The sequence below is a fragment of the Populus trichocarpa genome, chromosome 15, assembly GCF_000002775.5.
Source record: "Populus trichocarpa isolate Nisqually-1 chromosome 15, P.trichocarpa_v4.1, whole genome shotgun sequence".
NCBI lineage: Eukaryota > Viridiplantae > Streptophyta > Magnoliopsida > Malpighiales > Salicaceae > Populus > Populus trichocarpa.
Genome location: NC_037299.2, coordinates 8,806,895 through 8,828,897, shown reverse-complemented (window position 1 = coordinate 8,828,897; position 22,003 = coordinate 8,806,895). Strand labels below are relative to the sequence as shown.

Here is a 22,003-nt window from a genome sequence, read left to right as displayed (position 1 = left end):
TAGAATAAGGTGTTGAGCACTACTTGTACCTCTAGCTAAACATGCTCCTCTAGCTATAGAAAATGCCACTTGTGGTGCCTCTTCTTATTTTAGAAAAGGTATCATTATCAATATACTTTTTATCTCATCATACATCAACATTCATGTTACATAATTTCATCACACTACTCATAAATTTATTTTTTCTTCGGTTTGTCATGCATATAAGTACTTAGGTTTACCGCTTTCAACCATTACTCCTATATCCTTAACAATTGCAACCACCTCACAATTTTCCTTTTATATTTCTCCTAATTCTTAATTTTTCATAATGATATTCTTACCCAATTAAATTATCTAATTCCTCACCCTTTCATACTATCATCTTTTCTTCCACCTATTTATGTTATGATTTTCTTCATTTTCTATACGAATAGCTTATATCAACATATTTACTACAATTCATATTTTCAAAAATAAAATTCTAACTTCCATTAAATTTTATAAATCATTTCCTTGTACTTTTTGTTCTTTAAAACCTCAATTCCATGTCCAATTTACAATCTATTATCCATATATTCATCACAACTTTCACTTATACTTCTAAATCCCAAAAAACAAATCCATTTTTCAATATAGGTATAATTCAATTTGTTCCTTTTAACTCATAATAACTCTCTTAACATTTAAACTAAACATAATTCATATCACGTTATATTTACTTGTTAATTTTCCTTGACTCTACTTATAGCCAGCCCCAAAACTTCCATTTTCTCTTGAAATTTTTCTTAAATCTTCATAGTTTAAACTAGATTCTTCATCATTTATACCATATAAAAACAAGTACAATTAACTATATTTTTAATTCAATTATTTCTTTAAAAATCCTTATTCTCACTAACCTAAAAATTTCATTATCATTTTGATAAATTAACTTAATCCATTTGTAATCACTTTACACAATAACATAACACAATTACATGAATTGCATAATCTAAACACTCCAAAACAATTTCCTTTTTGGCTGGCCTATAGAATCCTACTTGTCACAATGATTTGTTCTTAATTATTTTATGATTTAGCATCCATTATAACCTATTCCAACTCAATTAATTCAATCATAAGTAATTTTAGATTTTCCCCAAAATCTTATCAAGAACTCTAACCTTAAAGATTCATGAATTGTTCAAAACTATTTAAAATTTACTCGAACTTACATAAATGAGTTCTAAGCAGCTTACTAGTCATTTATATGAACTCCAAATGCCTTTCGGTCAAAATTTTTCCAAGCCTCCTTCTTTCTTTTTTGATTCCTCTAGCTTCTCTCTCTAACTTTTCTTTTTTATATCTCTTTTTTATCATGTATTTAAGTGTTTTTCTCCCTTTAATCCATGCTAAAACCATCAAAACTCCTAAATTCCCTCACAACTATAAGGAAAATTCAAGAAAAATAAAGAAGGGAGCTTTCCTCCTTTTAAAATGGTTGTCGTCCATATTTATAAAGAAGAAGGTGGGTCTTTTTTTATTTTCTTACGAAAAAATCCCTACTTTATGCATCATTGTTAACTTCTAGATAGTTCTCCTGAGTATTGATAATTTGTATAATCTTTCTAAACACAAATCGACTTCAAATTTTAACTTAAGATAGAATAATATGTAAGGATACTCCTTGTAAAATATTGGTTTGATCCGATAGTTGAATTGAGAATTATGTTGAATAGCGAAAAGCTAGACAATATATACTTTTTATGCTAAATTTCGAATTTACGTACTATTTTATTGCCTAAACCATCATGATTTCCAAACTACTCTATTAGATGTTTTCATCCCTACTTATAATACAAATTCTCCTCAAATTTCATCTCTTTTCAAGTTAAAAACTACGCGATTGTATGTAAGATTTATATTGAATGTCAAGGTCATTCATGCATAAAATCATATATTAATTTATTTAAAAATTCTAAAATACTTTTCTAAATATTCTCGCCTCAAATTTATAAACATTCTCCATATTTAGCATTAGTTTATTAATTTTTGGATTAGAGGTTTACATTGTACGTTTTATGTTCGCTGAGTAATATTTTCTAGGTCCAAATGCATTTTAATACCAAGTTTAAATTAACTACATCGAATTTCATTACATTATATCCCAAAACATTGCTTTTCTCTTTTATCTCTTCCATTTGGTTTTTATATGCTTTTCTATGTTTTTTACTTTTCTACCATTTTTCATATTTTTATTTTTAAATTAACACATGAATATTTTATTTCAAATTTCCAAAATCTAAAACAATTTTTTAAATTCAATATTCAATTTACTATCTTAACATAATATTTACTTTACTATCTTCATGGATTTTAAACAAGGGTTTACATAACACAAGGGCATTTTATTTCAAGTTCCCAAGTTTATCCTCATCCCTATAATTTAAATATTCACTTTACACATTTAAAATGATATTTTTCTTATTAATTTTATGAATTTTATCAAAGGGTTTCAAGAATATGAGATTTCAAAGACATTTAATTAGAGTTTTCAATCTTGCCTTTAATTTTATAAAATCTGATTGATTTTTTTATTTAAAAAAACTTAATGTAAATAATTATTTTAATTATCATATTATATGACACTTGACAAAAAAAAAACAATATTATGATAAAGAAATAAAAAGTAAAGGTTATAAATATTTTATTTGATTTTTAATAATTTCAAAATCAATGATAAAAAATTAAATTTAATGACTTTTGCACAAGGTCTTTTTTCTTAAACACATATGTATTAAAAATTATTCAACTGAAATTAATATACAAAAATCCCATCTAATGTAGATATCAATAAATGAGGTTTTTTCACTCTATCTTTTTTTTATTTTTAAATAATTATTATTCTTACCATTACGTATTTTAATTGTAATTATCATTATTAATTAAATAACTTTATAAAGGAAAATGTGGCATCGCGCGGCGCCAATATATATACCACAAGGATCTGTGTCACAGTATATAGGCCGCGTCGGAAAAGTAATATGTTATTATATATATTTTTGTGATGTAAATATATAAAAGCCTCCAACATTAAATCAACGTTACCATTCAACACATTTTGTTACTCTCTCGGCTGTCTGCTAATATAACCCGAAAAACAAGAGAGAGAGAGGGGGGGAGGGGGGAGGGGGTGAATCTAACGGAAGAAAATAGCAATTGGATTTTGATTCTCACATACCATTGAATTGCAGCGAAAGCTCAAAACTTTGTTGCCGAATTTGTGTGAGTGTCTTTCTTTCTCTCTTTTTAATGATTGCTGCAAACATTTAAGGTAGCACAATTTGCTAATGTTGTTTTTTTTTTTTCTAAATCATTTCTTATATGGATAGTATTTTGTTATAGATTGGCATGGATTAGTCTTCTCAGCAGATCTTTATTTGTTTTTTTTCGAAGGAAAATTTATTAAGGAATTGGATTGTAGTCGGATATGTGTGCTTAATTCTTGAATTACTGTGGTTTTTTGAGCTCAGAGATCACATTGGTTTCCTGTCATTTCTCATGCATAGCTGCTTTCACTGTCTTATTTATTTCTGTAACTTGTAGCTTTTTTTTTATTGGTGAAATGTAATCTTTTACTAGATTGTTTTGTCATGCCTGAATTTAGTGTTTCTAGATTAAAAAAAAAAAGTTGTTACTATAACATGCATCATTCTGTGTCTGTTAGGTTTTGCATTCATTTCAGAATGCTGCAAAGATCTGGGTTTTTGTTTCCAATTTATTTATTTATTTATTTATTGGTTTAGCTGTATATTTCTTGGTTGCATGCGTTATTTTTCAATAGATTTCATGACTAATTGATTTTCCTTTCTTGTTTGACTGTTTTTGCAATTTATTATTACAAAGGAGTCTGCTGGTAAGCTTTTGTTTCTTTAATTCTTTCAACCCCAGCACCATGTTGGAAGCTTCATCTTATCCTGTCCCAAGAGAATTACCAGCATCATGTGAGGAAGAGAACACGTGGATTTATAATGCTTGCTGCGCTGTTGAGCTCTCAAACAAGCGGCCATTAGAAGATGGGGAAGATGTTGCCTCAAGAAAGGCAGCAAAGGTGCTGGAGGGCCATGAGAGACAGGAAAAGATGGAGGCTCTGCATGTTCATTCCATTGTGCATACTGATCAACCAGATAATCAGTATCAAGCTGATTGTCTGCATGCTCTTTCAATTGCACAAACTAATCAACTAGAAAACCACCATCAAGTAGATAATCAATCAGATTCGAGTTCACTCATTAACCAACTTGGTCGAGACTTATCAATAAGCTGTCTCCTCCACTGCTCAAGGTCTGATTATGGTGCCATTGCTTTACTCAATAAAAGCTTCCATTCTCTAGTTCAGAGTGGTCAGCTGTATAAGCTGAGGCGGGAAGCAGGAATTGTCGAGCGATGGGTATATTTCTCTTGCAATCTCCTTGAATGGGAGGCCTATGATCCTATTCGTCGTCGATGGTTGCATTTGCCAAGAATTAAATCAAATGAATGTTTCATGTGTTCGGACAAGGAATCGCTGGCTGTTGGTACAGATCTTCTAGTTTTTGGAAAGGGAATAGAGTCCCATGTTATTTATAGATATAGCATTTTAACAAACACATGGACATCTGGCATGAAGATGAACACACCCAGGTGCTTGTTTGGATCTTCCAGTCTGGGGGAAATTGCGATACTTGCTGGTGGTTGTGATCCACGTGGCAATGTTTTGAACTCAGCGGAGCTATACAATTCAGAAACTGGCATGTGGGTTGCTATTCCAAACATGAATAAAGCTAGGAAAATGTGTTCTGGACTATTTATGGATGGCAAGTTTTATGTTATTGGTGGAATTGGAGCTGGCAATTCAAAGATGCTGACATGTGGGGAGGCATATGATTTGAAAACAAGAACGTGGCATGAGATACCTGATATGCTGCCTGCTCAAAATGGAGGGGCTGTGGTCACAGAAACACCTGCTGCAGCTGGGGCACCTCCTTTAGTTGCAGTTGTGAATAATGAGCTCTATGCAGCTGATTATGCACAAAAGGAGGTGAGGAAATATGACAAAAAAAACAATGTGTGGATTACACTTGGGAGGTTACCTGAACAAGCAGTTTCGATGAATGGTTGGGGCCTGGCATTTAGGGCATGTGGAGATCGACTTATTGTTATAGGTGGACCTAGGGCTCTAGGTGGAGGGATGATTGAGCTGCACTCATGGGCTCCAGGTGATGGTCCTCCAAAGTGGGACCTGCTTGCTAGCAAGCCTTCGGGCAGCTTTGTGTACAATTGTGCTGTGATGGGATGCTGACGTGCACACCTATATCACCAACATTGAGTAATATATGGAAGTGCAAATTTTGCTGTGATGAGATGGGATGCTGATGTGCACATCGGTCACCAACTACGTGTAGCGTATCAATCTGCGCTGTTGGATCATGGCTTTGTTGAGGAGATGTGAATCTGGACATCTGGTAATCGCTGCCTTCCCTTTTGGGATGAATTTGGGTTTTAATTTAGATCCATAGATACAGTTTTAGGAGGTGCTGATAACTTTGCCTTTTATTTTTAATTTGTTTCATGGCTTTGTGTCGATTTCTTCCTTCATAGTCTGATTGTCATTTGTATGTTTGGTTACCATAAGAGCTTTGCAAAGGTGAGAATATCAACAGCTTGCACAGATGAATAAAATTACAGTTTTAGTTTGTTGTAATGTGTCATGTTGTTAATAATATACTCAATTCCTCCCTTTCATCATTGGACAAGATAATGATAATTCTCTTGTCCTGGACAGGGGTGATGTTGAATAATACCTTTCCTCTTCCGGCCAAGAGCTTGTGTTCTGGTGTGTTTATTTCTCAAGTACAAAGCTCCAAATGAACTTTAATATATACACATATGCATGCATCCATATCGCATCAGCCTCTGTATATATTCACTGTTTTATTGCCCCAGTTCAGTGCGTTTATAATTGACTGAACTGGTTATACTCCAGCCTATCTGATTAAGTTGATGGCATGCACTGAAATGTCAGTTTCCTTACCTTCTATTTTTGCTGAATCTTATAAAGTGTGGTTGTTCTCTAAATCATAAACTAGACAGCTTTAATATTCAGCAATATTTGTGTTGAGCATCTGTCTACCTGACTTGTTCTCCTCCTCAGCCGAGGTGCAGAGTTTCATCTCTGGTCATGCCTGGGGTGGCTCACGTTGTGCTATCCCAAGGAGCCATGCCCCTGTTAACGTGAGTAGAATTCCCTGCCCTGAGAACTACCTCAGTCTCCTTGGCTGAAAATTAGCCACGTCAAAATAGAGCAAAATCAAATAGTTTCTTACTTGCATACACGTTTTTTTCTTTCCTTTTCTTTTACAAGCATGTCCAGTCTGTTTTGTTGGAATTAATAAAACTCTGTTGTGAAGAACATTTTGATAGAACGTAGGAGGAATTTGTATTCCAACTGATGTGACAATGTGCGTTAAGGTGTTGGGAAATTAAAATTATTGATCTATACAATGTGGGCAGGTCCATGTGTGATTTTAGTCAAAATTAATTATTAGCAAAATAATCTTTGATGTGCATATTATCATTATTTGTCTGATGTATTGATGTTTATGGGTTATGGTATTTCTGCATTTATAAATGGTAAGTAATCACATATTTCTATTGTCATATATATACTGCAGAGGCCGTCAAACCCCATCTTATTACCCGCTTGATTAAGCCGTTGGATTGGACAGTTCTGTAGAAGCCGATGAGCTCTCTGAAGAGTTTTGAGTTTGAAATTCCCTAGATGATTAACATAAGAACAAATTACCAGCTGATTTAAGCTTCATAATTACCAAGGTATTGATTCTTGAATAACCCTGCTGACTCAATTGACCAGATAGCAGGAATTCATGTATCATATCAGTAGTTTATATGAGACCAGAAGATTACAAATCTAGAACAAATGGATTGAAGTTTGAAGCAAGCAGGAGTGGGTGGTCAAAGCCAGGGAACCAGAACTATAAATTTGAAACCTTCATGTTGACTTTTATGCAAAATGACGCGGTCAAACTTAAGAAACTCGAAAAAGAAAAAAGAAAATCCGAGGTAGAAAGAAGGGATCTTTTGTTGTGACAGCAGTTACTTGGCTTATTATGTAAATGTGCGTGCATGGTAGGGATGGGTTTTAGAGCTACAAAACGCCAAAAAGGATTTTACCTGATTTTATTTCACTTTACTTGTTTCCTTTTCCTTTCTAATTGTTCCTCCTCTCCATTCTCCCATAATCGAGACTATCATAAATCATGTTATAAAATTCCCATCTCTGCATTCAGTCCATTTTATTTTATTTTATTTTTACAATGTTGGGATCAGTCCTTTGATTGACAATCACTTGGTTCGCAGTTTAGAGGCCGTTTGCTTTAATTTTCCTTTTATGTTTCTTTTTTTTTTCGTTTATTGATTTTAAAAATTGGAAACTTGTTTGATTTGATGTTTTTTGTTGTTATTTTTTTGGTTAGAAAATACACTTAGTTTTAATTAAATACTCATTTATCAAAACTAATACTTATATTATTTGAATATTAAGGATTGGTCATTTCCTTACTCAGGTACCAAATTGATCTTCTAGCACATTGCTCTCGACCCACCACACCTTAAACCTAGTCTCTAAGCACCCTACACCTAACCTTGAGTGCATAGACCTAATCTCATCTCATTGGCAGCCTTAAATTTGACCATTGCCTAGCCTTAAATGCCATGGATCCGACCTCCTTTCAACACAAGATGCTCTAAATCTGAACCTAGATTGCCCTTTAATGCCTTGAATTTCATTGCCTTGACTTTGTCTAAACCCATATTGTGTTAGATGACACGATTAAATAGTTGATATCTTCTTCTAAGTATAAAAGTGTCGAAGTAATAAATAACTCGACAAAACTGGGGTCGAACTACAGGAAAGTGAACTATATAAATTACAAATAATATATATATTTAATTAAACAAAGAATTTATGAGAATTTTATAGGATATTGATGTAAGGATTCAACAAGGATTAAACAATTGTCAAGGTTAGAGGATCCACTAATAGTATTTCAAATAAGTATAGTATAAACTCTTTTTATTACTCAACTAGAAACCATACATAAAGGAGGTTCCAATCGGATTATAAATTGTTAACATGATTACATTAGTTATCTTATTCGAATAATGTTAATATTTGTAAATGTTGTCAGGTATTCATGATGCTAATTTATGTTAACAACAAATCAAGTTCCTTTCATAACACAGGTGTCGGTTATACCATACAGTTGGTTATAAAAGGATCAAGTATTTGTTGTACCAAGGGTTATACAACATAAATCTAGATTAATCATTTAACAAGCAAAGTATTAAGAGTGAATAAGATAACAAATACAAAACATGTTAGTATCAAGCATTAAAGTCCATGTTGAGTTTACACTATACTTATTCTTAGATCATTAGTGGAACCTTTTCACCTTGACATAATAAACTTAACTAAACTTAATGAAAAAGAGAAACATAAATAAACAACATAAGTATAGTAAAGGAAATGAAAAGCATAAACAAGAGATTAAAGAAAATATAACATGAAATAAAACTTAAACATTACAAAAATATAAAGAAAGAAATAAAGAGCATGATCTTGATCTGAAAACCAAAATACCTAAATACATGGCAAATGCCTCTTTTTATAGGTCAAAATTCAGAACTATTGATTTGATGACTAATTGTTGAGTGGGTGGCCACCTCTTGACTTGGTAACAATCCTTATCTTCTTGTCTGCAGAAAACATCATTTCTAACATCAGAATTTAAGCAGATAGTCTTCATGAAAGTTCTGGGACATTGTCTCAGCTTTCCAACAAAATAAGAATCGATGCATTTGAACTTCTAGAACTCGAGATATGGGCTAAACACTGAATAGTGTCTGGGCTACGGGATATATTCTGACTTCTCTGTTGTTGCTACAATTTGAACTTGAAAACGATCCTTTTGAATCTTGGACTCTTCATGAAAGTTTTAGGCCTATGTCTTAGCTTTCCATGCATATAAACCAGGCCTAAATCCAAGTTCTACAACTCCAGTTATGATCCAATAACCAAATAGTATTCCAGTTTGGACTGAACCAGCATCTCTTTTCTCAGTGTAGCCCTCTCTTTGTCTTCTCAATTTCAGTAGTTAAACTCATCAATCAATTCTTTGATTAATGTGATAGGCCTGCATTTAAGATGAACATTTACCATAAATTAAAGGTATCTTATATTATTAGACATGTTATTATAAAACATGCCCTAGTTAAGGAGATATTGATACTTTAAATGCAAAATGATGATACAAAACCTTGATAAAAATGCACTTTTAAGTACTAATTACTAGACTTGGACCTAACACAATTCTCAAGCACCCTAGACTAGGTCTTGTTTCGATCCCTAAGTGCTTCGAACTTGATCTTGCCTTGCTCATTATATGCCTAGAACTAGTCCTATATATCCTTACCCTTAACACCCCAAACTAGTTTTGACTTGACCCCTAACATCTTGGATATAGTCTCGGATTGATCCTTGGGTTGGTCTAAACTTGGTCTTGGTCTGACTTTCAAGCACCTTGAACCTCTTGACTTAAGACCTGGTCCAATATAGGCTTATAAGCAATTTGGACCTGGTCTTGACTTGACCGTGGACATTATGGACTGATCCAAGCACGTTTCTTTGATGCCACTTATAACTAATCTTGGCTCAACTTTTAGGTGCACAAAATCATATCTTTGTCACAACCCTTAATTGCTTGAGACTAAGTCCTGACCTAATCCTTGATCCTACCAAAACTCAACTTCAGATCTCAAACCCTAAATGGCCTACAACTAACCTCATTCAAATTTTATCAAAGGTTGATTGGGCCTTGCACATCCTTAGTCTAGCTTAGGCATGATCCACTTCCATTTTTTAAACTTAAACTCGACCTGACTCCTAAATCATTGGTTGATAGTGTAAAAAACCAGTTTTAAAAATTATTTTTTTATAAAAGTTTTGAGAACTTGTTGCTAATTTTTATTTTATTGACAAGAAACAAGTTTTCATATCTTATGAGATTGTTGACCTTTGCTATGCTGTAGATTTGATTAATTTTTTTTAACACAAAAAGAAACATCTAAGTGTTGCAAAAAAATTAAAATGCATGGGGGTTAACCTAATATGACCTAGCTAATTTGGCGAGTCCTAAAACAATCCGGATGACCGGTAAAAAATAGTTTGACACAAAAATATTCAAGACGACATCATTTTTTGAACTAACTGTTAATAGAATAAAAGGATAAAAAGATAGCATCCACAACATAGCACATTTTTTGAACTAACTAGTGTATAAATCATTTTTAAAAGGAAGTAGTTAATAGAATAAAAAGAAATACATAACAACATATTCAATTCAAATTACAAGATGAATAATATATTGACACAATGAACATTATCAAAAAAATCTAATAAAAAAAGATTTAAAGGTATTGAAAAAGTTATCAGGTAATCAATTAAATCATTTTTAGAAAATAAATAAAACAGAATGGATATAAAATTTTACTAGTAAAAGGAATGTTTTAATATATATATATATATATATTAAAACCTAAAAAGGAAGTGAGATAAGAAAGAATTTCACATTAATGTACTTAAATGGCCCTATTTATCTGAGTTTTTTTAAGATAAATTTAGTAAATGAAGCCAAATACTCATAATTTAAATTGCATGTATAAATCTTTTTTTTCCCAAATTTCAGTAGGTTGGCTGACCCTCTTCTTCTTATAATGTATATCTTTGATTGTTTAACACGATAAATAGTTCTTTTCTTTGATATATGTACATATAGGATGACAATGGACGGGTACTCAATTCACTAGATCAATCACAAAAACTATGCATTAAAAAGTTTATATATATCTAACCCATAATCTTTACAAAACTATTGTATTACACATACCTTGGATATATTGTCCATCTTCACCAAAATATAATATTTGAGAACATCAAGATATATATTGTATTACACATACCTTGAATATAATTGAAAAAAAAGCTATAAATACATTCTTACGACAAAACATCAATAATTCAATATTAATGATTTGGTAAAACAAATTAAAGATTAATTGACTCCTTGGTCCATTAGGTGTTATGATATGGAATTCATATCACTCTTCCTTTTGGTATTTCTAAAATTATACCAAGCTTTCACGTAAGTTTTTGTTGTTGAAGTTGAAGACAACATGACTAGGATTTGTTTGAGAAAAATGGAGTGAATAGTTTTATTTTTTATAATAATGATAATTGAAGGAATTAATGAATTTTATGTTTCTTGAGGCTTGAAAGTTAAGGAAATATTCTTGACTACAATCATCAATTATGTGAATTTGAATTTGAAATTTCTGGAGATTTAATTGTACCTTTATTTTCTCTTTTATGACTTTAATAAAATAAAATAAGAGATATTGTTAATGCTCAAAATAAATATACTTCTATATGACAAACACATGTCATTGATTGATTTAAATAAAATTATCTTAGTATGGCTGTCATAGATGTTACGTTCAAAGGTTATAGTTTTACATCAAATATTAGATGCAATCATTATTCATGCGATGAATAAAAATAAGGCTAGGCTTTTAAAAAACAATTCAAGTTAATAATATTTTAATATTGAGATGTCGACAGGCCACCTCGTGACCCGAGTCATGAGTTTTACAGGGTTTAAAAACTTTTTTACTTTTTTTAAATATTCTAATTAATTTTATGATAAAAAATAAAAGCTCACAAAATCGAACATCAAACTAATATTGAGATATTTGTTTGAGACCGTAATAACCTTTATAGAAAGCATATAAAATAAATAATGAAGCATATTTTCTAATAAACCCAATATCAAATGATAAAATTAAAAATAATCAATTAAAATAAATAAAGGACAAAAAAAAAAAAAACAAACCAAAGGCACATCAGGTTCGGTGAGTATACATGTCAAACCCATGAACTGGGTTACTTAGGTCAACCCGATAAACTTGCAAACTAAGTCATGGAGTCCACTGAGATTAATAACTTGATTTTTTTAAATTGCTTATTTAATTATATGATAACAAAAATAGACGATCGTAAGATCGAGCACAAACATAATATTAAAATGTTTATTTTAGATTGCGATAACCTTATAGAAAATGAAACAATAATAATTATGAAGTCTAATTCCCAATAAATCTGATGTTGAATGATAAAATAGAAAAAATAACTAAAAAAAATTAACCTACTAAACATGTGAATTGGGTCAACCAAAGTTAACCTGCAAACCAATAAATTAGGGTAATTCAGGTTAACCCATCAAACTCATAAACTACTTCATGGACTCCATAAAGTTTAATTACATGGTTTTTTCTGAAAACTATTTTTTTAACTATATCGTAAGAAAATAGACGATCATAAAATTGAGTCCAATAAAAAAAGGGTTACCTTGCCAAAGCCGCAAACCAACTCATGAACTCCATAAATTTAGTAACTTTTTTTTTTGAAACGATATTTCATTTAACTAAATATAAAAAATAGACAATCATAAAATCAAGTAACAATATAATACCAGGACAATTGTTTGACATCACGATAACCTTAAAAAAAACAAAACAAAATAAATTATGAAGCAAAATTTCCAATTAACTCAATAACTCAAAATATGAAATAAAAAAGCAATTAAAATGTTTTAGGACTGAATCAAAGAGGTTTTAAAAATCAAGAGACTAAATTGAAAAAAAAGTGAAAGAGTTCATGGCAAGCGTTTCATACGCGCCATTGTATGAAGAAGTCCATAGATTTTGGGCAGGGTGTGAATAGTCATCCTAGCTCCAATCGGTGTCTTGTTTGAGATCGTTAGAACCGTCGCAATATCCTCTACCATATAAAAGTATGATGCTTGTTGCATTATAAGTTTAATGTGATTTTGACAACCCATTTTCTTTCTCTCTTTTTATCCCTTTTTTCTCTTTAACTCAATTTTAATGACAGCTTATGTCATTCTTTTCTTTAGGTTTGAATGTTTTTTTATACTTTAATTTTAGTCTATGTACTCTCAATATTTAGAAAAACAAAGAATTTATACAATATTTTGTAAATCAATTACCAACATGATGTTAGGACAATTATATGATAAAATGAGTACATAAAAGCATATAAAAAAATTATCAACACAACATAAAAGGTCAAAATGGAATTAAAAAAATTGATGACTAAAGAAATAGAAAAGATGAAGTACCAGACTTGAAAGCACCTTTTGTTAAAAAAAAAATGATGCTTTTTTGTATTGTTTTTAATTTTGGTTTTTTTCTTTTAAATTTTATAGAAATAACAAAATTGAATTCTTTTTATGAAATCAAGTACCCATCCAATGCATGGGAATTTGTCTATATCCTGATAATTATATAAAAAATTTAAAATAAATTATCAAATCAAAATCTCAACAAACACGCAATCCAATGATTAAATAAAAAAATAAAAAAAAATGAAAATAAAAATAAAAAAAACACACTATTAATTACTATTGTAATTTACAATATAACAGGTTTGGTGAATAATGTTTTTTCCATGTCTTTTAGTTTTTTTTAATGAGAGATTTATTATACAATCTAGTATATGTCTTTTTTTTAATTATTTTAAATTTTATTAAATCATCAAATTTGGGTTTTCTTATCATAACTTGATTTTGAAAGTTGGTTTACATTGTTTCCTCATGTGATTACAACTTTTACGCCTTGGACTAAATTTTTATTTATTTTTGTATTTTAAAAATATTTTTGAAAAAATTAAATATTTTTATTTTTTTATTATTTTAAATTAATATTTTTCTAATATTTTTAAATCATTTTAATGTGCTAATAATAAATTCTCAATAAAAAACAATAAGGCATAGCATCCCTCACCATAAACTGAACAACTGGGTTTTTTTTCTCTCAACATTCCATTCCCATTCCCATTCTCTATTTTTTTTTTTTTTAAGTTTAGTAATCTAAAATAATGCTCCTTTCTGATTCTCCTTCTCTCTATCATAGAAGAAATTTGACTCCTTACAGTTGCATAAATTAATTCAAGCACCGATATTTAATAAAGAATCATCCTTGTAATAAAAAAATATTTTTTTTGAATAAAAAATGTAATTAAAATTGTTAATTCAATTTGTTTTTATGGGTATTCCAGATTTAATATTTTATTTTAAATATAGAAATTATAATAAATTATTAATTAAATTTAAATTAAATATAGACTACGAAATTAAATATAGAATGAAACCGTAATAATTTACTCTGTAATTTCTGGTGGATGAATGGAATAGAATCATTCGTCGGAGAAGCAAAGCAAGCAGCACTAACGTAACTGGAGGAGGAGCGGGAGGGATGTCCCTAAACTACCCTCACTCAACCATCAAATTTACTCACACCTTCTTCTTCCCTTCCCAATCCAATGGACGCATCAATCCAAATTACTCTGCCACCAGTATCGTCTCTCTCCTCCTCAACTCTTTCTTTTCTCAACAGTGAACAAGATCTCAGCCGAGCACGAAGCTATATCGACGAGCTTCAATCTCAGTGTTTCGATTTAGACCGAACCCTAATCGACCTCAATTCCAGACTCCATTCCACTCTCCTCTCTTACGCTTCCTTCTCCGATGGAATTCATCTCCTTTTCGATGATGCCACTTCCAAGTTGACCGATCTACGTTCCTTCACTTGCCCCCCACCGCTTTCTTCTTCTCTATCACCATCAGGTTCGCTTTCAGTTTCAATCCTTTGTTGTTGTCTATTTTTTGCTTTTTAATTTTCTATATCTATGGTATTTTTTGTTGAGAATTGTTAAATGTTTAGATGGACAAGGAAGGAGGGAGGAGATATTGGGCGAGGAACTACCAGCGCTGGCCAAGGAGGTGGCTCGAGTCGAAACGGTTCGGGTCTACGCGGGTCAGTTTTGTTTTTATTACTGAAATAAATGAGTAAATGTTGCTGTTAAGTATTCCAAGATTTTGCTGCTTGATTGGTTCATACTTGTGGTTCACACCCGATTGAAGTATTTTGTCTATGTTTCTCAAAATGGAGGGTTTATGTTCTGCTGTTTCCTGATGATTCCCTGAATAGGCTTTATGTATTTTTCTTGCACAATTGGAGGATGAGTTGTTTTCTGTGGCAACTCTACACTGCACAGCACGCTCTCTAGTTTACCTAACATGGGAATGGATTTTGTTGGATACTCACAGTTTCCTACATGGTTTTGTGAATTTAAAGGTGAATTGGTCCCATTATCCTCAAATGACCAATCCTCTTCACCTTTTCTTATGTTGATAGCAACATCAAAATCAGTTAGTACTTCTTGCTTCCTTGTTATATTTTTTTGTTTCCTTGTTTCTCTTTTAATCTTATGGCATGGTGGAGGCTCTTTTGAGTGTTGAATGTGGGATGTTTCAGTTCATGTGCACGAGTTAACAATCATATGAATTTACCAGGGCCATCTTTCTTTACATGTATTGTGTTTCCTACCATTTGCTCATCTCCCCTTTATTGTAGTTATACTTAATTGTTTGTAAGTGTCATAATCACAAAGAAATTAGCTAAATTATGGAAAGATAAAATAAATTTTTATGATGCATTAATTGAGTCTATTTAACAGTTTGTAATCACTTGTTATGAATTGAATAATATTATGTCTTGACGGTAACAATGTGTCTTTTAAGTTGTAATTGTACAATAATATTATTAAAAGCATAATTACAATATAATTAATTAAGCTACCGAGTGGTAAGATAAATCAATATGAGACAATAAACAAAAATATTTATTAGTTGGTAACTTACTATGTTTATAATGCCTTCAAAACCATAGAAATTGCCAGTATTAAGATATTGAACCGGACATGTCCTAAACCAAAAATATACTGGTACTTGCTATGGTTACTTGAAGGCATAAAATTATAGTGCCTTAAGTTTATGAAATAATAATTAAAGTCACTATACAATAAGTGTAGTTATTTATTAGTTCGTATTTACTTAATTGTTTTTTTTGGCGACTAAAATAATATTTTTCTTCTCTAAGGTAATAAAGAACTTTTCTATTGAAATTATAAATTTTTTGTAACTATCACAATTACGGAGCTATTAGCTAAATAATTTTATGATGCATTCGGAGAATCTACTTAACAGTTTGTAATCGCTTATTACAAAATGAACAATATTTATTTTCTTTTGAAAGGTAACAATAAAATTTTTGAGTGATAATTGTGTTATAATATTAGCAACTAGCAGTATTACGGGGTTATCAGTCAAGTTATTGATTGATAATATAACTTATTACAATAGAATAAATAAAAGTATTTATTAATATGTAATTTGAAAGCACAGTAATTGTAATGCCTTCAAATAAATATAGAAATGACCCTAATATAATATATTGGAACCCTTTTCAAGTCAAATCCATTTTGGATTGCCAAATGCCATCTCACCTTCCTTTTCCTATTCACATGGATTTTATTTTATTTTTGAACACTTGCAAATGAAGGAAAACAGTTGTCTCTGAACTGTGAAAAAATTAAAAAATCTGTCCCTTAACTACGAATTTCAGAGTTCTTTTTGCCACCTTTCCTTTTATCTTTTGTAGAAATAGTTATAAAAATGCCCCTTCTATTGCTTAAATTTATTTGTACTATTAACATTTACAAAAAAAAATTTGTTAAATTATTTAGTAATTATTAAGATTTATGAGAAATAAAAAAAAAATTAAAGAAAAAACATGTGGTTAAAATTTGTCAGTTTTCTCAACAACTTTCTTGTACCTTTCAGAGACGGCATTGAAACTTGATACATTGGTTGGTGATATTGAGGATGCGGTATCTTCTGCAATGAACAAAAAACTAAGGAAGTATTCTTCCACACAGAGTGTAGAAGTGAGCAGTCTTTAATTAAATATAATGTAAATAATGCTGCAAATATCTTTTTATTGCATCATTTTTTTAATTTTTTCTTACATTTGCAGGAAATGCGCCTGCTTGCTATTGAAAGACTCGGACATTCAGAAGATGTTTTAATTTCTGTTACAGAGACACACCCTCAGTGGACAAGTCTTGTATCAGCAGTTGACCACAGAATAGATAGGGCTCTTGCCACATTAAGACCCCAGGCAATTGCAGATCATCGATCACTTCTTGGATCCCTAGGATGGCCACCTCCACTTTCCACTTTGACGTCCTCAAACCTTGATGCTGGAAAATCAGCTGAAGTCTCCAATCCTCTTTTCACAATGCAAGGGCTTCTTAAACAACAGTACTGTGAAAACTTTCTTGCTTTGTGTCACTTGCAGGAGCTGCAGTGGCGGAGAAAATCACGGCAACTTGAGGGTCACAACAGGAAAGTGGCTCTGCAGCAACCACTTTGGGCAATCGAAGAACTTGTGAATCCTATTTCAATTGCATGCCAAAGACATTTTTCAAAGTGGATTGATAAGCCAGAATTCGTTTTTGCTCTTGTCTATAAGATTACCAGGGATTATGTCGACACTATGGATGAATTATTGCAACCACTGGTTGATGAAGCAAGGTTAGCGGGTTACAGTTGCAGAGAAGAATGGATTTCAGCAATGGTAACCTCTTTAGTAACATACTTGGCAAAAGAAATATTCCCCAAGTATGTTGCTGAACTGGATGGGGAGAGCGTTAGTGGTGTACAATCAAAGGCTAGATTTTCTTGGCTTCATCTTGTTGATCTTATGATTGCTTTTGATAAACAGATTCAGTCTCTGGTAACGCATTCTGGAATTTCGCTTTCCCTTCAGGACGATGGCAACCTGCAGAAGATTTCTTCTCTATCAGTCTTCTGTGATCGACCTGACTGGCTTGATATATGGGCAGAAATTGAACTTAATGACACACTTGAGAAGCTAAAACCTGAGGTTGATGATGAGAGAAACTGGACAGCAAAAATTGAAGGTGCTCTTTTATCTGGTTTTGAAAGTTACAAATCTCCTGCAGTTTCAAGTGCCTTTGTTCGGCGACTTTTGTTGGTTGTTGATCGATGCCGATCACTGCCTAACGCCTTTTTGAGGTCAAGGTTTCTGAAAATGGCTGGTGGGTCTATTACGCAACGATATTTGGATTGTTTGCTACTCAGGTGCCAGGAAGCTGAAGGACTGACTGCATTAACAGATGACAATGGATTGATCAAAGTTGCAAACTCTGTTAATGCTGCTCACTACTTTGAATCTGTTTTGAAGGAACGGTGTGAGGACACCTTTTTTCTTGAATTGGGATTTGATCACAGAGAGCAACTGGGAATAGGGATTAATGATAATAGTGGTTTGGAGGGGCGAATTGATGGACCTGTTGGTTGTGTTTTTGACGAGGAGATAAAAAAGTTGGAAAATTTTAGAAAAGAGTGGGTTGAAAGGATATCAGTTGCTGTTTTGAGGGGATTTGATGCTAGGTGTCGAGAATATATAAAAAACAGGAGGCAGTGGCAAGAAAAGGGTGAAGAAAGTTGGACAATCTCCAAAACTTTAGTCGGGGCTCTAGATTATTTGCAAGGAAAGATGGCAGTAGCGGAAGAAAATTTGAACCGGATAGATTTTGTTGGTGCCTGGCGAAGTTTGGCAGCGGGGGTTGACCACTTGCTTTTTAATGGCCTTTTTACGAGCATGGTGAAGTTTCATGATGCTGGTGTTGAAAGGTTTAATGGTGATATGGAGATTTTGTTCGGAGTATTTAGAGCTTGGTGCTTGAGGCCTGAAGCCTTCTTTCCTAAAACCAGTGATGGCTTGAAGTTGTTAACAATGAGCGAGGAGCAGCTCCGAGATACTATCGCAGGAGGAGGGAAAAGAATGAAGGAGAACGGCATTATCCATTTGAATGTAGCAGAGGCAGAGAAGATACAAAACAAAAGAGTATTTATGAGATAAAGGATGGAAAATCAAAACCCATGTTAATTTTATCCACCAGGGGTGTAGCACGTTCCGAATAAAACAGGAAGGTTGGTTCGAGTTTATTAATGGAATTGGCATTTTTTATTATATATTCATTTTTTTATTAAAACTACATGTGATTTTCTTAGTTTAGGGTAAATTTTAGTTTGCTTATCTAAGGTTTATGTATTATCTTAATTTTACTCGAAATAATATATGCATTTGTTTCAATTAACCTTCATAAATCTCAAATCTGTTTCAACATCAATTTCCATCATGTATGGTAACAAAAGTCTAGTCAATCAACCACATGTGAGAGTCACACGTGTGGTTGCTTTTAATTTATTATGTGGTTTTTTAATTTCAAAATTGTTTGAAGAAATTTAAAAGAAAGAAAGCACGACTAAGTATAGTTTTCAAACCCGGCCCGGCTCAACGGGTTGATCCGAGACTCGGTCAACATGGGGCTGGAACCGTGTCGGGTTTAAAAAAAATAAGAAAAGGCAAAACTCAGGGTGACTCGGCGGGTTGACTCAGCAAGATCCGGTCAAAAATCCAGTTGTAATTTGTTGATTTTTATTTTATTTTTTTTACTAAAACAAAAGAAATAAAATTGACCTAGATGATTCAATCAAAACTCAAAACCAGGATCATGAAACATGATTTTGATTATGAAGATAGCAAGGAGAGGGCATGAAGAAGAAACATACTGAACTGAGAGAAATTAAACCTGACTACGATATTTTCCTCTTAATTTTAGTTTTTTTTTTCCATTGATGATTAAAAATCCTAATTTACTGTTTATAAAGTTTTTTTTTTCTAAGAGCCAAAGATATCTTGTTTTCAATTATTCTCTCTTTTTTGTGATGAACTCTAAGAGCCAAAGATTTTATTTGGTGGAATTCAAGCAATCCATAATTAAAAGCTTAGGAGGACAAATTGAATTTTATCCTAAATTAAAAGCAACCATATTTGAGAGTCACACGTGTGAAGGCACACATATGCCTCTCACGTGAAATTGCATGATAAGTTAATAATAAACTAGTCCCTCTAAGTTAGCGTAGTGAATCAATTAGTCCCTCTACTATGATAAATTATTTAGTACTCGATTGAAGTGGACTTTAATGGCCGAATTTTAATTTTTTTTAATGAGATTGAGACTTCCTTTTAATTCCCAAACTAAAAATGAAAATAAAAATTGTATAAAATATTTCTTTCATTTAAAAATAAATAGTAACCTTGTTAATAGGACATGTTAGGATGATTGAGGTCTCTCCTAATTGTGCGAGCAACATTCTTAGCCAAAAAAACTCTTAGATTCTACTTTCTCTACCGGCCTTACCTTCTTCTTGATCATCTAAATATCAACGTGAAAATAACGATGACTATGTATTCTGATAAAGGGTTATTTAGTACAAACTGAACTTATTTGATGTTTCTTTTACTATTACCTTTCAGTCTGACGTATAGATAAGAGTTCGAACTACCTTTTTAAGCCGAAGCAACTATGGATTCAAAAGATAAATGGACATGAAGAAGACAAAGGCGAAACTTTAAAATCTCATCTTTTAATAACCACTAATTTGTTCTTTAGTTTTTCTCTATAGCCTTAATCTCTTCCTAGGTCTCTCCCAATCTAAAAGGAAACATCCTTTCTATTCAGCTTTACCCCTCTTATTTGGAGCAAGAGGACATTGAAGGCGGCTTTCTTGTCATGATCTTATCCAGGCTCTCTCCTACCTTTACCTGCTTTTTTTTTTTTATTATTATGGTTTTAATTAGTTACATATTGATTGATAATATGACTTGTAAACTTATAAATTATTTTACTGTAATCTCAAGGATGTAATTTAACTGATCAAATTTTAAATTTACTTTTTAAAAATCACCAGTTCGAGTCCTGCAAACCTTAAATCATTAAAAGTTTACATAATCATTAACTTCAGGGCCATGTGACTAGTCGAGATACACACAAGTTAATCCATACATCCATATTAATATATATTAAAAGAAAAGATTGACTCCTTGGGCATCCAGAAATTGACATTAAATTTTGTGTTTTAAGGTATGTTTTAATTACATGCCCCATGCCAGCAGACAATAATCGGACGGAGGTACCGAGTATTCAATGCCCTTGCTTGCCAGCGCACATCTACCTTGTTGTGTATAAAACACTATTATTATTATTATTATTATTATTATTATTTGAAAATATTGAAGCATTCAAGCGTCTGCCTCAATTAAGCAATATATTTTCTTTTTTTTTCTTTTTTTTTTAAAGTAGAGATGTGAATTGTAATACACCACATCTAACAATGACTGATGCAAGCGGGTGGCCCGAATTACAGTGGAGACAATTAAATCCTTTTAGGCTACAAACGACCTGTTGTTGTCTGCATATTTAATTTAATTTAATTTTTTAAAAAAAGAAACAGACGAAATATTGTTCTCCCCTTATGAAAAGAAAAGTAAATATAAATCCAGGCATGCAAGCCTTCCTCATGCTCTGCTATTTTTAATTTTTTAATTTTTATTTTTTAATATAAAATTTTATTTAATTTTATTATCAGTTTACTTGATAGTAAATTAGTTTTTGTATTTTTTATCATATAATAAAAGTTTTTAGACTTTAATTTGTTTTATTTGTTTTTTCAATTTCATCATTTAATATAATATAGAGTTTTTAATTTATTTAAGTTTTTTTAACTTTTTTTATTTTTTTATCTTTTAATTTCATTATTTAATATGAGATTTATATTCAATTTTATCTTTTAGTATTGAGTTAATTTATTTCTGAATTTACCCTATAAACAAGATTATATTAGGATAACTCCCACACGATTTAATTTAAAACCCGAGCTAAATTAGAATTTTTTAAATTTAAATCATTGTACTAAGATTTATAACAATGTCAAAAAAAAATTTGATAATCTAGATATTATTTTTTATATTCAAAATAATTTTAGTATAAGCAGGATCGAGAATACAATCAATAACTAGGATTATCCATATTCTCCGTAATAGGTTCTCTTCCAACCAATATATCCAGCCA

General features: G+C 31.6%; 2 protein-coding genes across 5 annotated transcripts; both read left to right on the top strand.

The window, feature by feature from the left end:
• The first annotated feature begins 3,090 nt into the window (after positions 1–3,090).
• LOC18105800 (F-box/kelch-repeat protein At1g74510) lies at positions 3,091–5,704 on the top strand. Of its 3 annotated transcripts, none has more exons than XM_024585879.2 (2): positions 3,091–3,246; positions 3,868–5,704. In XM_024585879.2, the coding sequence occupies exon 2, from the start codon at positions 3,917–3,919 to the stop codon at positions 5,300–5,302; it is 1,386 nt and encodes a 461-aa protein (XP_024441647.1). In that variant the 5' UTR covers positions 3,091–3,246; positions 3,868–3,916; the 3' UTR covers positions 5,303–5,704. The 3 variants fall into 3 exon arrangements, with proteins under 3 accessions (XP_024441647.1, XP_024441649.1, XP_024441648.1); XM_024585881.2 differs by having other exon boundaries at positions 3,104–3,246; positions 3,913–5,704; XM_024585880.2 differs by having other exon boundaries at positions 3,104–3,246; positions 3,871–5,704.
• An 8,604-nt stretch (positions 5,705–14,308) lies between these two features.
• On the top strand, positions 14,309–19,196 carry LOC18105799 (RINT1-like protein MAG2). 2 transcript variants are annotated; one of them, XM_006374412.3, is made up of 4 exons: positions 14,309–14,783; positions 14,881–14,973; positions 16,842–16,945; positions 17,035–19,196. In XM_006374412.3, exons 1-4 carry the CDS (start codon positions 14,480–14,482, stop codon positions 18,946–18,948), a joined length of 2,415 nt encoding a protein of 804 aa, XP_006374474.1. In that variant the 5' UTR covers positions 14,309–14,479; the 3' UTR covers positions 18,949–19,196. The 2 variants fall into 2 exon arrangements, with proteins under 2 accessions (XP_006374474.1, XP_024442427.1); XM_024586659.2 differs by lacking the exons at positions 14,309–14,783; positions 14,881–14,973 and adding an exon at positions 15,150–15,368.
• Positions 19,197–22,003: the final 2,807 nt, after the last annotated feature.